General features: G+C 56.1%; 5 protein-coding genes across 5 annotated transcripts; 2 read left to right on the top strand and 3 right to left on the bottom strand.

Moving 5' to 3' along the window:
- Window positions 1-35: 35 nt before the first annotated feature.
- DICSQDRAFT_17542 (uncharacterized protein) lies at window positions 36-844 on the bottom strand (the record flags this gene model as incomplete). The annotated part of the gene is made up of 3 exons (XM_007368497.1): window positions 36-596; window positions 657-718; window positions 769-844. Coding segments are annotated over 3 exons (699 nt in total), but the record flags the coding sequence as incomplete, so codon positions are not given.
- A 2,760-nt stretch (window positions 845-3,604) lies between these two features.
- Window positions 3,605-7,181, top strand: DICSQDRAFT_139169 (iron permease). Its single transcript, XM_007368496.1, has 7 exons — window positions 3,605-4,288; window positions 4,359-4,590; window positions 5,426-5,531; window positions 5,590-5,607; window positions 5,666-5,836; window positions 5,906-6,074; window positions 6,123-7,181. The coding sequence occupies exons 1-7, from the start codon at window positions 4,097-4,099 to the stop codon at window positions 6,930-6,932; spliced, it is 1,698 nt and encodes a 565-aa protein (XP_007368558.1). The 5' UTR covers window positions 3,605-4,096; the 3' UTR covers window positions 6,933-7,181.
- A 421-nt stretch (window positions 7,182-7,602) lies between these two features.
- Window positions 7,603-9,366, top strand: DICSQDRAFT_182383 (uncharacterized protein; the record flags this gene model as incomplete). The annotated part of the gene is made up of 2 exons (XM_007368495.1): window positions 7,603-7,932; window positions 7,986-9,366. The coding sequence occupies 2 exons, from the start codon at window positions 7,603-7,605 to the stop codon at window positions 9,324-9,326; spliced, it is 1,671 nt and encodes a 556-aa protein (XP_007368557.1). The 3' UTR covers window positions 9,327-9,366.
- Window positions 9,367-10,805: 1,439 nt separating this feature from the next.
- On the bottom strand, window positions 10,806-11,577 carry DICSQDRAFT_172736 (uncharacterized protein; the record flags this gene model as incomplete). The annotated part of the gene is made up of 2 exons (XM_007368494.1): window positions 10,806-11,142; window positions 11,207-11,577. 2 exons carry the CDS (start codon window positions 11,575-11,577, stop codon window positions 10,806-10,808), a joined length of 708 nt encoding a protein of 235 aa, XP_007368556.1.
- Window positions 11,578-12,902: 1,325 nt separating this feature from the next.
- On the bottom strand, window positions 12,903-13,566 carry DICSQDRAFT_38061 (uncharacterized protein; the record flags this gene model as incomplete). Its single annotated transcript, XM_007368493.1, has 2 exons — window positions 12,903-13,272; window positions 13,340-13,566. Coding segments are annotated over 2 exons (597 nt in total), but the record flags the coding sequence as incomplete, so codon positions are not given.
- Window positions 13,567-15,855: the final 2,289 nt, after the last annotated feature.

Raw genomic sequence — 15,855 nt, 5'->3', positions numbered from 1 at the left:
AGAAGACGGAGACGATAGTGTCGTCTGCGAGGGCGATTGGGAGTAGGTGCGAGCGTGAAGGAGTAGTCGTGCGCGGGGGCGTTGCTCTTGATGACGGCAAAGAGCCGAGAGAAGATGGAGGCCTGCCCTTGCTCGGCTGGGGGCGCGATTGGGCGGGGAGTCACAACAAAGTGCGTCACGGCGGACTGTACGGTCGGTTGTGAGATCCGGCGCGCTATCCGTGGGGGCGAGAGCGAGACGGAGTCGAGCTTGGCATGGACCGACTTGGGCGACGGGGGGTTGACTACGACGACGGGGCCTGTTGGGGGTGTAGGTGGGTATGAGTGTGGTTCCCGTTCGCGTTCACGAGGAGCGGTGCCGTCCGTGAGTGTCACGTCAGAGTCGGTGGAGTGTTGCGTGAGTATGGGCGGGCGGGGAGATGGGAGGTTCGTCCGACACGCGAAAGACAGTGCGGCTTCCGTAAAATAAGGAGAGGTTTGTGGAAGGGGGAGGAGGGGTATGGACGCTCCGGGGGGAAAGGAGGGCGTCCGGAGACGAATGTACCAGCCGCGCTTCGGACGGTGGACTGTCCAAGCGATCGTCGACGTAGCATTGTCCTGGACAATGCACAGTGCCCATTGAGACATAACGACGTGTCTTGCAAAGATTACACATACCACAATGTGTTCGAGGATTTCATCATCTGTCAGGAACCTTTCCTTCACACATGTGAGTTTAGCTACGCCATCCTTCTGGCTGACCCAGGCGCTGCCGGGAAACGCTTGGTACTCGCCTTATACCAGATCACCTTGTCCGACCCCTCAACAAAAACATTGATGCGCATGTCCTCCAATACATCCGAACTGTGGTGTAGGCCGCATACGACAGGTGGTGACGCGAGGTGTTTAGTCGTTCCGTGGCAAGGGGGGTATGAGACTTACCTCCGGACGATGTACCGCGTCCCTCGACCGCTGGTTCCTTCATTTCTTTGCATTCCTCAGAACTGTGCGTTCGTAGGGGTAGTTGTCCAGCACAATGGTCATGCAGGTGGTGCAAAATCCGAGAAGCAGACGACGCCGGCGCCGACAACGGTGGCGACCGCAGAACCCGAACACCACAGCGTCTATGGCCCCTGACTGCCGCGTGGCATTAGACGCGCGGTAGCTTGAATGGGCGCTCAGATCGTGCAGCATCCTTTGCACCGACCACGATGTCGGCACTCTACGCTAGATAGACCTCTGGGAGGAGTTGCAGCCGCCGCCATCCGTGACACGGCTCTAGCTCACCTGTGCAGTTTTTTTGAATCATCCTTCGACCGCGGCCGATTGCTTCACATTGAAAGTACGGGAGCACAGCTGACCGGGTCATTCACTCCGCCTCCTACAATAACAATAGTTGTGTCTAGTTTAACAAGGTTTCATCGACGCCCGAGCAGGACCAGAGCAAGCTTGGACGTATCTGAAGGTGCGCCGACATCACTGAACGAAGGCTAGCTGCGCAACTCACGCACGTCATGGCGCATATAGTAAGGCGAGCAAACAATTCAAGATTGCGCAGTCGACTGTCTGACTATATACACCGTCCATGTCTCAATCAGGCTCTCTGGGTCCCGATGGCGGGCGCATATCGTGCGCAGGTTCAATGTACCTAGGTCCCTACCCTTTCTTCCGGGAGGGCGTGCGGAGCGCCGCGAAGCGCAGCCTGTCCTCAAGGACGACCTCCCCTCTCAAATATGGAAGAGACGCCGCGTCTCACGTCCATAGACACTCGGGTGTTCACAACCTCCGGTTCGATGCTCAAGTCCACAATGATATAAACGTTGTTCATCCAATCACCTTGGGCCTGGGGCTTCTATCGCCGCAGATTTGGAGAAAAGATATCTTGCTGATTCTGTTTGTGGTATTCTTCCAGGTACGCCGCTACGAATCAACTCCTTCTCCGGATCAATCTCCCTCTCTATCGAGGTCATATCTCACGAGCCACTCCTAGCCGCCTGAGTGAGAATGGAGACACGATGAGACGAGGTTTGGGCTGCGCAACATTGAGTCAAATGACGTCGACGTCCAAGGTACGTTGTCCCCGTGAACGCTCTTTCTCAGTAATCGTGAGCCGCAGCAATGACGTGGGTTCCTCTCAAGCCCATGGCCCGGCGAAGAGCTTGGGTGTGACCATACAATCTATCCAAGCCAGAGCTGCGGTGCTGGTACGTGGAGACGGCCCCAATTGCGCGAAAAAGCTGCCTATCGTACCTCGTTCATCGCATTCATCGTAGCTGCGATTATTGAACGCAATTTGTGAGGTGGCTTTCCGCTTCCGTTTCACGGCTATCATAGGCCGTAGACCGTTCAGCGCAGCGGAGCAGCCACAGCTGCGCTGTCGAGGATACTGCGGGAATGCGAGTCTCGCTGCGAACCAGCTGACCCGTATAGAATAGGAACCAGTGGCACCCACTCGTGCATGGGTTGGTCGAGAACGCTCTCATCTCATATCAGAACGTCTAGACCAGGAATCATGCTCGCTCGCCATACACAGCAAGGCTGCGGACTATCCTGTCCGCGCACCCAAAGGAAAAATGTCATCATCCACGGGAGCCGTTCCGATTGTATAATGCCCGGTAATGACTCGGATGTCACATGGAGGAGTATTGAGGGAAGGGCACGTTGGTGCTATCCAAACGATTTTTTTCCGTCTCCCGGGTAACCTTGTTGGCGACTTCGTGGGGCGGTGACTAAAGCAAACACGACGCGCGCTGAACCCAAACCCTCAAGACGTCGTTCTGTACCCCGTTGGTTGAGTATCGTTGTCGGCCCCTAGCTATTCTTGTCCGCCACATATTGGTCGAGACAAGTGTCGGCCGTCTCAAGTCCGCGGGTCCCGCTGCGTCTATATGCACCGAAATGACTGCATGGCGTCTTCGACCGACATATTGCGCGTCGATCGCTCAGTTCAGATTGATCTTGATGGGTGAGCGTGCAGACTTCTCATGGGCAGTCCGCGGACTTGTTACTGTACTCTCGTTCGGGATTGAAGCACCGATACCCACACAGTCTGCTTCCGCCCTCCGCTACTACATGCGCCTGTGATGAATCCTCGCTATTGCAAATGGGACCCATCTATTGAGCTGCTTTTGACCTCTATGCGCGCCTAGCGAATCTGCTGGCTGGGACGATGGGACGTTGCACGGATGTTACGCGCATGTAGCCTCTGCGGCCATCCCGTCGCTCCTCTGTGTCGCTCACGACGCACGTAAGTCATAATGTAAGCTTGCGAGCCGCTATCACAACTGTGCCCTGATAGTGGTCAACGTGCATTCCGCTACTCCCGGTACGGGCGCTAATAAAGGCTGCCGCGATGAGCGACGGGCGTTGACGGAGATGCTGTTAGCGAAAGCGGTGTCGCATCGCCGCCTACTTAGGCGTTTCGCACTGTCTCGTTGCTGCCCTCACCATCTCACTAGTAATGACAGCGTGCGCCCTCTGCGATTGCCAAATGGCACGGAATTTGCACTGTTGCGGTCAGTTGAAATACCTGAATCTAACGAATATATTATGCCTGGCCTTTCACCCCCGCCAACTCCTCCCCCCCTTTATCTCCAAGTTGACATTCTCTCCCATCCTGGATCCTACTTATTCTTCATTCCATAGTCTTTTTCTGGATCGCTAGCATTTGCGTCGACCCCCTTGGTCCCGCTGTCAGCCCACGATCCGGATCCGTCTGACACTCCTTCACGTTATCTGACCTCCGATCCTCTATTCTTGCCACGTTCTCGGGCGTTGGCCGCGGTTGAACCAGCCGACGGTTACAGTCGCTTACCGGTTCCAGCCCCGTCACTCCCTCGACAGCAGCGTGCCGGCGTCGCGCCATGGCGAATAATACGATCGCAAGAATGGAAGTCATAAATGAGTGAGCTCCCCGTTTCGATCCTGCCTTCCCTTCCTCGAGCCCCGCTCCGTCCCCGACATCCCTTCCTCCCTCCCCTCCCCCTCTTCCGGCGTCTCTGCGACGCCTACCTTGCTGACCGGCCCCCTCCTCCTCCTCCCTTGCGCGCCCGGCGGCGACGTTGCCGCCACTGTCCATTCGCTGCAGTTCGACGACCACCCTGTTCTCTCGTCTGGACATGGACCATGACGGCAACTCGACGCTCGTGGCCAGCCCGACCCGGCTTCGAGGTGAGGTCCCCGACCTTCCGCCTCTCCTCGGACACCACGAGGGCGACATCCAGCCCGTGCCTGCCGGGCAACGCGGGCTCACGTTCTATATGGTCTTCATCTCCACGCTCCTCGTGGACATGCTGTCCGCCATTGACCTGGTGCGTCGCCCCTTCGTTCCATCGCGACGCGTCAAGCTCTCAGCTATGCTTACCGTTTCGTGGCACGTAGACCGCCGTCTCGACCGCGCTCCCGACGGTCGTCGAAAGGCTTCACGGCGCGGACTTCATCTGGGCCGGGGGCGCCTACACGATCGCGTCCACCGCGGTGCTCCCCCTGGTCGGGGGCCTCGTCGAGGGCTTCGGGCGCAAGAGCGTCCTGCTCGCGTTCGTCTTCGTCTTCTGCGTTGGCTCCGTCCTGTGCGGGGTGGCGGTCAGCATGCGGATGCTGATCATTGGCCGAGGTGAGCGTCCTTTCGATACAGCTGTCCGCTCGGATCAGCGCGCGCTCGTCGCCACGTTCACCAACGGCGGCGAGGAAAGTGAATTTGGGTTTGACGCGTCCTATATTTAAACTGCGGGGTGCAGCCGCGCCCGCTTCTGCCCGTCGATCGACGCCACGAGGTCTGAGATCTGCCCGATATATCCTAACGCGTTCTCGGTCCTTGCGCTTGGTGAAGGCATGCCCGCTGAGTCTGCGCAGTCCGGTGATCGTTTTGTTACATTGAGGCGTACATGGCGAGCGCGATGCGGACCTCAAGGTTGTCTTGCATCGCGCCCTCATGTCACTGCGCCGCTGAAACTAGTCGCCTGTCCAGTGCTCTGGCTGCTGTTTATCGCTCCCAGCCCCGCTGTCTCCGTGCAACCCTGTTAGATTTGTGTTGATCTGTCGCACTCTGTCGCGCGCGAGCGCTTCTGTCAAGATTAAGACGAGGCAGTATCGCCGTTCGGCGGGTCTGGTTCATGTCACTGCGAGTCGCGCGCCCGATAATTATTCCCGGCGCTCGCTGCGTACGGCTTCCGCAGACATAACCACCGGTCATTTGCCCATGCCTGCGCACATATGACGCTGAAAAGTCTCTCACGGACGTCCTCTGACTCCGTGGACCGACAAAGTTATGCGAGCGCCACAGCAGAAGCTGTCTGTCCATTTGGCCGCCGTCAAAGCACTGGACAGTGTATGCGTGGGACGTTCAAGGCACGCCTTCCGCCCGGTTAGGAACCTAGAACACCCATCATGATACCCGAACAGCTGCATTTCCTGAGTTGTACGCAGCAGTGCGCTGATGAGTCGGACAGCTATTCAGGGCCTAGGCAGCGGGGGCAGTATGTCTGTCACGGATATCATATTTGCGGACATGGTGCCTCTACCAGAACGAGGCAAGTTTCAGGGTATTGCAGCAGCGTACGTCCTTCTCCCGAGCTCTAGACAAACTCGTTGCTGATATCCCAATCGTCCACAGAGTCTGGGCACTAGCTTGGTGCGCACGCTCGTCAGCGCAGCCTACGAACTTATGCAGCTCACGACTGTCACCACAGTGCCGTTGGGCCTCCCATCGGCGGCGCCCTCGCCAGCTCGGGCAAGTGGCGCTGGCTGTTCTTCCTCAACCTGCCTCTGTGCGCTGTTGCGACAATCTTTATATGTTTCTTCCTCCACTCTCACGTACCGACTACGAGCTTCAAGTCTAAATTATCATCAATGGATTGGACGTGAGTGTCACTTCTCCCACTGTCCCGGCTTGCTGCGGAAGAGCTCACGCAGTCCTTCTGCGCTCGCAGTGGTAATACTATAATTATAGTCAGCACCGTGCTGGTGCTTCTTGCGCTCACATGGGGCGGGCAGCGTTTCCAGTGGGTATCTCCCCAGGTGCTGGTTCCGCTAATTGTGGGAGCGATTGGGATTGTGTTATTCTTTGTGGCGGAGAGACTATGGCTTAAGGGCCCCACAGTAAGTTATCCCCTGTATGCCAGCGGATGCCAGCTAACCCTCCTCCAGATACCGGAGTTCTTTTTCACTAGCAGGACAGTCCTCAGCGGCTACCTTGGCACCTTCTTCCATGGGGTCGTCTCTCTCACCGTCGTCTACTATCTGCCCGTATACATTCAAGCCTCGAAAGATGCATCTGCGCTGCACTCAGGTATCGACATGCTGGGCCTGTCGTTCACCATCCCCGCGTTCGCGATCTTCACCGGTATCTCCGTCGAGATCTTCAACAAATACCGGCCACAGAACTACGTCGGCTGGGTGTTCACCATCGTCGGCTTCGGCCTGCTCACCATGCTCGACCCGACGAGCGACGCGAAGATGTTCATCGGCTTCCAGATCCCACTCGGCGTCGGGCTCGGCATCCTCTGGATCTCGACCCAATTCCCCATCCTCGCGCCCCTGCCGTACTCGAACAGCGCGTACGCGCTCGCCTTCTGGATCTTCGTGCGCAACTTCGCGCAGAGCTGGGGCATCGTCGTCGGCGGCGCGATCCTCCAGAACGTCCTCTCCGCGCGCCTCCCGCGCGCGTACACGCGCACGCTCCCGCGCGGCCAGGAGTTCGCGTACTCAATCATCCCGCAGATCCACCGGCTGCAGCAGCCGCTGCAGGGCGAGGTGCGCGTCGCGTTCGCGGACGGGACGCGGCTCATCTGGTGGGTCATGCTGAGCATGTCGGTCGCGGGGCTCCTGACGTGCCTGCTCATGCGCGAGGAGGAGATCAAGACAAGCATGGACGACACGTGGGCGCTGCAGGAGAAGGCTAAGGCCAAGGCGGGCAAGGGGGACCCCGAACACGAGAAGCTTCACGTGGACGTCTGAGTCTGATGCAGATCGTGGTGGGGGGTCCGGCGCGAGTACATCTAACAGAGCTGATGCTGACTGCTTGTTGACACGACTACTACTCTTTGTCTGGGTTTGGCTTGGGGGGGGGTATATCTAAGCTGGGGACTAGTGTCGCTACGTATTGCTCTCGATTACTCACCACCACACACTCATCGTTTCGTACGGATGTACGGAACACATTGTATACTAGCCAAGGTATTCTATGCTACTTGATTTAATCGAGCCTATTGTTGTGGTCGTTGGGACAGTGCCTACTTAGGTGTACCGCACGAAATGGTGAGAACGGGTATTGCCGGGCGGTACATATGTTCAGGCGCCTATCGCTGCTTGCGCGTGCAATGTGTGTGGCCGATCGTCGAGGCTCAGCCGCTCAATGATGTCGTTCACGACTTTCGATTACTGTCCACTCGCTTCAGGGTTGCAGCTTCACAACGGGGCACAGATTCACCGCTCATAAGCATGACAGGCTAAAGCGCAAAGCGAAGCGAGGGTCTCCACGAACGCTTTGGCCGACTACGGCTAATCCACCGTGCCCATAAAACAGGCCGAGAGATGGGAGACCACCTCGCTTCTCAATCCTCTGCGCCGTAACACTCTATGTCCTCTCCTGGCTCTTTCCGCACCTCACACTACTGTCTCGCCAGATATGTCATCTCCCAACAAACTCATTCGCTTGCTCAAGAAGAACTCACATAGAGTCACCAATTCCGGGAGCGCGCCTCATCGTGCACTCAGCGACCACGACGTCCTATGCGTGCTATTCGAAAACAATTGTGTTCAGAACCAGGGGATTTTGACGAGTGCAGACCTCAGGAATTGCGCCCTCGTCTGTCGTGCCTTCTCCGAGCCCGTGCTTCGTGCGATGTGGCAGACGATGCCATCGCCAGCAGCCCTGTGGTGGCTTCTGGTGCCGGAAGACAAGCAGACTACTCCGTGGATCCCAACCAAAGATCTCTGTGAGAAGGCAAGCGACCTCGTTCGACGCCCCGCGCTGGACTGGTAGCTTACAACCCTGTTTCCTCCACACAGGTTCTGAACGCAGAGCAGTGGCACGTACCTGGACGCTGGTCTCGATTCCTGTGGTACGCAAGATTCGTTCGTAAGCTTCAAATCCCAGACTATGATCTCGAGGCGCCCAACCACGCTCGGCTTCTCCGTACTGTGCTGGATGACAATCACGGACACTCGGTCTTTCCCTCACTCCAAGTCTTGTGGTACTCGCCCACCGCGTACACGGACACTTCCTTCTACTCGCTCCTCACGCCGCGACTTCGAAAGCTACGTCTCAGTTACTCTCGTGCGCTTGACACGACACTCCCGTTGCGCCTGCCTCGCAACCCCGACTTCGAGGGCACCGTCAGCGAAATACGACGCCTGGCACCAGGCTTAAAGCACCTACGAATCGAGCCTTATTGCATGTCTTTCAAGCCAAGACTCATTCGACAGATTGCTACATTCGAGCACCTCCGTGGAGTCAAGCTCATGACTAGCATTCCGTCGACGTCATTCCGCATCCTTGCTGCGATCCCGGGTCTCGAGAAGCTGCATGTGTCTCACTTTACCTGGAACGAGGCATCCGATCCTTGCCGAACTATCTATACGCCGAACTTGGTCTCAATTCTTGTCTGCGGCGACAGCACTTCTTTGACGGAGCTGTTCAGAGTGTTACGCGCTCCGATGCTCAAACACGCTAATATCTGTATGGCAAGGGAAGATGCTCCTGCCGTAGAGCCGGACATCGTGGCATGCCTGGATACCTTCGTCCAAGCTATCTCACCGAAACAGCTTCGTTCCCTATCCCTCCACGTCGGAAGGCACGAGCCAGGTACTGGCATTCCCCTGTTCGACTTCCTCTGCCCACTCTTCGCGCTTAGCAAACTGACACGCGTCGAGCTCTTGGGGACGAACCTCCCAACCATCGTCGACGACCGTGACTTCGCGACTATCGCGCTCGCTTGGCGTGAGCTCGAAGCGTTCGCCATGCCGGCCATGTCCTGGGAACGAGGCCAAGACACCCCGACGCCGGTCGCGCTCGACTACTTCCGCCGGTACTGTCCGCATCTGCGCAGCTTGAAGCTCCCGTTCCTTGACCCTTGTGAGGAGTACATCGACTATCCCCCGCCACCCCCAGACGGCTCTTATCATGGATTACACGAACTCGTGATCGGATCTGCAGCATTCCGGGAGTGTGTGGAGGATCTCGGGATATCTGAGGTGGAGGCGTTGGCAACCTACGTTCTCAATCTCTTCCCCGAGGTGCATGCTGGCTGCAAGCCGGATTGGGATCTCCGCTCGGAGCCGACTTGGGCAAGGGTGCTCTTGCGCGCTCGTGCTCTGCGCGAGGTTAGAGACCTTAACCGTGGATACTGATCGGGAGAATCATACGGCTCTCAACAGGAGCATGTGTATCAACGCAATCCTAGGATGACACCTTGCTCAGCGTCGAGATTAGCACGGACATTTTTGAGTTTCGTGCACTTCGCAACATATTGAAGATCGTGAGAACATTTACGATTTCACGCAACTGGCTACGTAGCAGGCCGCGTAACCACGTATTCACCCAGTCAATTGATGGCGAAGCTCGCCAAGCTCTATGTGTATGCAGCCACGCAGTCGTGTAACTGCGCGTCTATTGTAAGTTGTAACTGCTTCGGCAGGAGTTCGGTGAAGGGTAAGGCTCAAGTCTATATATTCTGGAAAGGCCTGAGTAGACTCGTTTTGCACGCATCAATAACTAGATAGACAGTAGAGAGAATTTGGATCATACTCGATCTACATTGCGCAAGGATAAGACTTTGTTGTAGGGGCCACTGAGAACTTAGCGTAGGATACTTAGCATCGCTTACCCGACTCCGCGATTACACGACAGCACACTCGCGTTGTAACTGCAACAGCGAACGCGCGACTGCATGCATGCGTGGCTATGTAGCTAGTTGCGTGGGATTGTAAACTCTCTGGTCAACTCTACTGAACTTCGAACGCAATTGGATAGCGGCTAGTTTTCTCGAGGATCTGTGGGTCTCTGCTCGCCCTTCGTTGCGCTTTACGAGAGGTAAAGATACGATATTGATACAGATTGGAGGCTAATACGCCCGTTCTATCCCGCAATAGTTCACACCGAAGCATACGACGCGAACAGTTCATGTAGCTCCGTCGTCCGTCTGAGGCTCCGGTTCAGTAGGCGGACGCTCGCCCCACCCCTCCACCTTGACACCCATCATCTCCGGCAGCTTCTCGAAGATCTTCCTATGCTCCTCCTTCTGTCTCCCATGCTTCCCCAGCATCCTGTAGCAGCTCATACACAACTCTCGCTCCCGATCCGCCATGTCGATGTACCCCGTCCAAGTGAAGTCCCACCGCAGGTTGCATATCGCGTCGGTGTGCTCCTCCAGCCTGACCAGCAGCTCCGGCAAAAACACATGACAACGGTCTGGGCGCGTGCATTCGGGGGAAACAGCCTGATGAAGGATCCCGAGCGTAGCTTTTGCGTTCGCTTCTAGAATTCTCGCCCTCCCAAGGAAGCACCGCCCTAGATCCTCGCGCGAGCATCAGCAAAAGTGTAAAAATATCCTACAGGATTGTGGACATTGCCTGAAGCGCCAGTTGTGGCACGGTCTTGCAATACCGGAAATGTATTCCGAGAGCGCGCAATACCGGCAATACCTCGCAATACCTGCGATAATGCGAAATATTGCCCGGTATTGCCAATATTGCCTGGTCTTGTGGGATATTGCAAGGTCTTGCAATATATTTACGACATTGCAAGACCACCCATGACAGCGCATGACCTGACGTATATTGCGCGCTCTCGCTGAGTATTGCCTGAACGGGCAATACGGCAAAAGACTTTTACACTTTTGCTGATGAGAGCATTTCAGGTGTGCCGTCCTCGCGCATGAACCCGTCGACTATCTCGGCGCCTAGGAGACAGCACGCCATTAGTGCCCCGGGGAGGATGACGTCCGTGTGTGTGAGTCGTGCGAGGTTGACAACGCCGATCGCATGGATCTTCTCGAAAACGGGTGGACTGAATACGTGCTCGTCATCTCGCCACATATCGAAGTCGTCATGGTAGAAGCGCTTCAGGTAAGCTACGCAGCGCTGGATGATCGCCTCGCACTCGTATTTGTCCCCCAGGCGGACCAGGGCGGAGATCTCGTGGAAGGTTGGATCCAGCCCGCCGAAGCTGCAGATCCGCGAGGCGATGTCAAAGGGCGCGGATGCATAGTATCGGGAGCTGCATGACGTACCACACGCTCTTCCCGACGAAGACTCGGAGGAAGTGTCGCAGGTCCTCTACTGAGTCCGTAAGATGCAAGGTGATGTAAGAAGTACTGGCGCTCTCGACAGGGATGCCATGTGGAGTGGCAGGCTGTGGCAGGCCAATCATGTCCCTGAAGATGTTCGATTGATCGACGATGGGTCCTTGGAAGACGCGGAACTCAATACCTTGAGCTATCAGCACCAGGTCACCGCGGGCGTACCATAGCTCCTTATCTCGTTCTGGCAGCTTGCAACTGGAGGCTATGGCTCCCTCGTATGCGGCTTCTGGTAGACTGATACTCCGCGAATCCGGTGATGAAGGTAGTGAGGATTTCGGAAAGGGCGAAGACGGCGCCATATCAGCAGCAGTGTTCTGTGTTGGCTCGGGTGGAGAGCTGGCCCTTATCTGTGCATCAGGCTCCTCCGTGTGGACAGCAAACTTCGGTGCAGTTGGAAGAGGAGCTAGCTCGAGTATATGTGGGAAGTGCCTGTTCTTAGCCAGGAACGGCGAGAAGGATTGCTGATAGAATGTATCGAGGTCATTCCTTCCGTGAATGTGCAAGCTGCATGAAAGAGACTCACGATGATTGATAACATATCGCACTCAAGAAAGCAGCGAATTGTGGTCAAAGAAACCTCAAGGAATACCCATCAAACTGCGACGGCCGTTGTACCCAGAATCGAGTACTCTACGAGTGTCAAGCATGCACCGTCTCTCTGCTTTATGCTGCTCTGCTGACTGAACGTTGATGAGTCTCCTGGGCTCATATAGCAATGTCCGCACGCCACTTACTGGACGGAGAGTCAGAGGCAACGAACTGACCGCGGGTGATAAACGAGTCGTGGGTCGTGCTGGCACACAGAAGCAAAGCAAACCGTTCAAATCAGTAGCAGGTCGATTCGGATCAGATCATCTGGCTACTGGGCGCTTGACATCGCCGTGCAAAGCGACACTGTATGAACTTCAGCATTGTTAAGACCGCGGTCATGACCTAAGCCATGACCGATTTCACACAGTGACCGGTCATCGGTTGACTTGACCCGTAACAACCGTTACTGGTACTATGAGCTACGTCTACGTCCTTCTACCGGTTTCATCAGAGCATTGAACTCGCAGACTCTCCACGAAATATACGACCACTACAAATGTGTGCCCTCCTGAAGCAGGTTGATACTCCTACAAATTGAACAGCGACTCAAGTCAAATCAAACCTGCAGCGCGTTGAACGCACAAACGACAAAAAACACGGTAACGTCCATGGACCGCTCGTATAGGGCCGATAGCCTCGATGACAACAACAGCGTCTGCAATCTGCGGCCCACCAGGGCGGTGCGCGATCAGGGGGTAGTGGGCTTCCCTCCCCATCCCTCGACCTTCACGCCCATCAACTCGGGCAGCTTTGCGAAGATCTTGCGTTGCTCCTCCAGCATCCGAGGGAAGCATTTCGGGCATAGCTCCCTCTCCTCTCCGGCTAGGCCAGCGTCATCTCCGAGATACGCTCGTCTACAACCGATCGACGACAGGTCCCAACGGAGGCAGCGCAGCTCGCTCACGAGCTGGCCGTCAGCGTTGTTCGAGTCGAGCAGCTCATTGACAAAGCGCTGCAGCGTGGCCTTGCAGCGTTGGGGGCGTTTGCATTCGTCCTGCACCATGTGGGTGCGAAGCTTGTCCGTGGCGAGGATGCTCGCTTCGAGTAGTCTCGTCCTGCCTACGAAGCACCGCCCGAGGTCCTCTGACGAGAGCGTCACCTGTGCGCCGTCCTCGCGTATATAGCCTTCGACGATCTCTGCGCCGAGCGTGCAGCATCGCATCAGCGCGATCGGAAGTAGCTCTGCTCCGTCCACTCCTAACAGGCGTGCCAACTTGACCACGCCGATCGCGTGAATGGGCTGAAACAAAGGAGGGTCAATGCTAGGCAGCTGGACCCAGGCTTCCAATCGTGTGACATACAACTTCTTGAGGTAGTCCAAGCTGCGCTTGAGTAGCTTCTCCGTCTTGTACTGGTGCCCGAAGCGGATATGCGCGGAGACTTCTTCGAAGGAGGGTTCGACGCTGTCCAGATGGAACCAAGGTTAGATCCTTTCAAGGTATGAACATGTAGAGCGGAACGATATCGTACCAAGTAGTACCGCCATATAAGAACTTGAGGACATGTCTGACATCCTCGGGAGATGTTTCTGACAAATGTATAACCCTGGGACCCGAGTACCCACGCGCCCTTGCTTCCTCCCACAATTCTCTGAGGATGAGGGATTGCTCGACCAAGGGTTGCTGATACACACGGAACTGGACTCCCTCGGCGAGAAGCTCGACATTGCCATCCTCGTACCAGTGCTCCCCGTCGCGGAGATAGGTAACCTCCTCCGGGCTATAGTGAGTATATGGCACGGGGCAGTAGTTGTACCGATTACAATCTCGACGGTGGGGTGAATCAAAGGAAGCTGCAAGATCCCTCGTTGTTACATTCGGGGAGTAGGAATGAATGCTTGGTGAACTCGTCCGAGAAGCCGGTAATATCGGGGGAGGCGAAGAACCGCGGTCCGCTGGGAGCAGTGAACATATGTAAATCTGTTGGTCTCTAGTTTCGGTGTTGATATGAGTGGACGTACGAGTAGAGCCGGGAGGCAACGTCATCGGATTGGTCGGCTGAAGAGGGGGGGATGGGGGAAAGCTGTGTAGTTCCGGAGCCCTTATCACAGGTGGAGGCCCATAGGCTGATGCCTTCTCTATATCAGGTTCTACCACGTCTCGACCTTATAAGAGACATGATCAAATCCGATCCTCGTCATAGCAAATAATGAGGACATACCATAATCAACTTCAACAGGAGTGCGATTCCGCCCGATCCGGGAGTCAGCGAAAATAGCAGCACCTGAAGACGAAGCCGATCCGTAGATACCGAGAGCAGCGTTTGGCTGCGCCGGGGGAAGGATGGTGATCACACTGGATTGGGGTGTCGTTGGAAGTGCGGGTGGGGCGGAATGCTCTACAAGAACAGGAGACGATGATTGGGAACTTTGTACAGACTGTCCCATATGCGGACGGTAGCTCGCAAGCATACTGCGTGGCATCGTGGAGTATGTATGGTGTATACCGAGGATCTCAAGAGATGACCAGCTAGGCCGACCAGAGTTCCAATGACAATAGTTCTGAAACCAACAACAGTCAGCACAGCTTCAACGCCCCGCTGCCAGAGGGGATCTCTGTAGGGTTCGTCAGAGGAGAGATCAACCTACGCAGAGCGATGAACTTGCCCTATGCGAGGTATTCAGTGGTGTACCAAGTCAGAGATATGATCGTAAGTCTGTTGAAGGGCCACCGTGGGTATAGCTCCTCGCATGCGATGCGATGGGCAGATAACAAGTCAAGTACATGTAGGCGCCGCCAGCTGTGAGAACGCCACGGTGTCACGGTCCAATTGATGCGGCCCGACCACGTGTTGGATCTGTACGTGGCGACGGCGTTCAACTGAAGTGCGTAAGTATCTATTTATTAGGGGGACACGACGATCTTGAGAGTTTACAATCCCACGCAACTGGCTACGTAGCCACGCATGCAGTCGCGCTTTCGCTTTTGCAGTCACAACGCGAGTGTGCAGTCGTGTAATCGCGGAGTCGGGTAAGCGACGCTAAGTATCCTATGCTAAGTTCTCAGTGACCCCTGCAACAAAGTCCTTTCCTTGCGCAATGTAGATCGAGTATGATCCAAATTTTCTCTACTGTCTATCTAGTTATTCTTTCTTTCTTTCTAGATCATGTTTATTGCCCTGCGAGGCCGCGCCTCATGGTAGGCATAAAGTACAGTGCTGTCTACGTGGGGAAATTCAAGTCTATGCGGTACAAATGTGAGAACGAGGCTCGAGCGAGCTAGGGGTGTGAGTAAAGGGGAGATAAAAGTGACAGACGGTTTAGGGGGATGAGCTGGATGACGACCGGGTGAGGATGGAGGGGTGGAGCGCATGTAGGCGTGGTAGGGTAGGCAGGCATCTAGCGGGGAGGAGGACTCAGGACATGTGCGTTGCGGCCGCCCGTCCACCCCCGGCCATCGAAGGCAATGGTACGGGTTATAAACCTGCCGCCCTGTGGGACCATTGCGCCCCTGGGCTATGCCTCTTGCCGCGGTCAGGAGTACGTCCGGCGGTATCCCCGCCGAGTAGCCTACAACGAGGTATGCAAACCTCTGGGATATCGGGCCAGGGAGGTATCAGACCTCCCAATCCCGCAAGTGATTGGCTGTTCGCCTGGGACATCAGTATGGGCGCATCGGATTTTGATGGCTAGAACAGTGCCACAGACTGAGTTTGTACTTGAGCAAACTTTGAGGAGCTCGAAGAAGCGAACAGTTCCTTCTCTGAGGAGGTCGCAATTGAGGAGACAGCGTTGTCCAACTGACGGAGAGCATTGTGCAGGCGCGGCGGGCGAGGAGGGTGGGGGACGCGCGACACGGAAGACCACCGACGCTGGCGCATCAGCGCGCACTTTTTGATGATCGAAGTTCCCATTGTGGCGCTTGATGGGGGCTGCGCGAAGAGGACCCGCCATTTATACTCCCTCCCCTCCCTCGCATAAAGCCTCGTTCGCGCGATAAATACAGACGGCCTCCTTCTTAGGGGAGAGGTGTAAGCAGTGCCTAACC

Source organism: Dichomitus squalens, assembly GCF_000275845.1.
Source record: "Dichomitus squalens LYAD-421 SS1 unplaced genomic scaffold DICSQscaffold_36, whole genome shotgun sequence".
Classification (NCBI taxonomy): domain Eukaryota; kingdom Fungi; phylum Basidiomycota; class Agaricomycetes; order Polyporales; family Polyporaceae; genus Dichomitus; species Dichomitus squalens.
The sequence above is the reverse complement of the archived record's forward strand: the minus strand, read 5'-3'. Positions and strand labels throughout refer to the sequence as shown.

What these genes read in the sequence shown, in the direction of transcription:
- DICSQDRAFT_139169 (XM_007368496.1), top strand. Translation starts at nt 4,097, where the DNA reads ATGGACCATGACGGCAACTCGACGCTCGTGGCCAGCCCGACCCGGCTT. An exon ending in GATGCTGATCATTGGCCGAG is followed by an intron (nt 4,591 to 5,425) that starts GTGAGCGTCCTT and finishes TGAGTCGGACAG; the next exon opens with CTATTCAGGGCCTAGGCAGC. An exon ending in TATGGCTTAAGGGCCCCACA is followed by an intron (nt 6,075 to 6,122) that starts GTAAGTTATCCC and finishes ACCCTCCTCCAG; the next exon opens with ATACCGGAGTTCTTTTTCAC.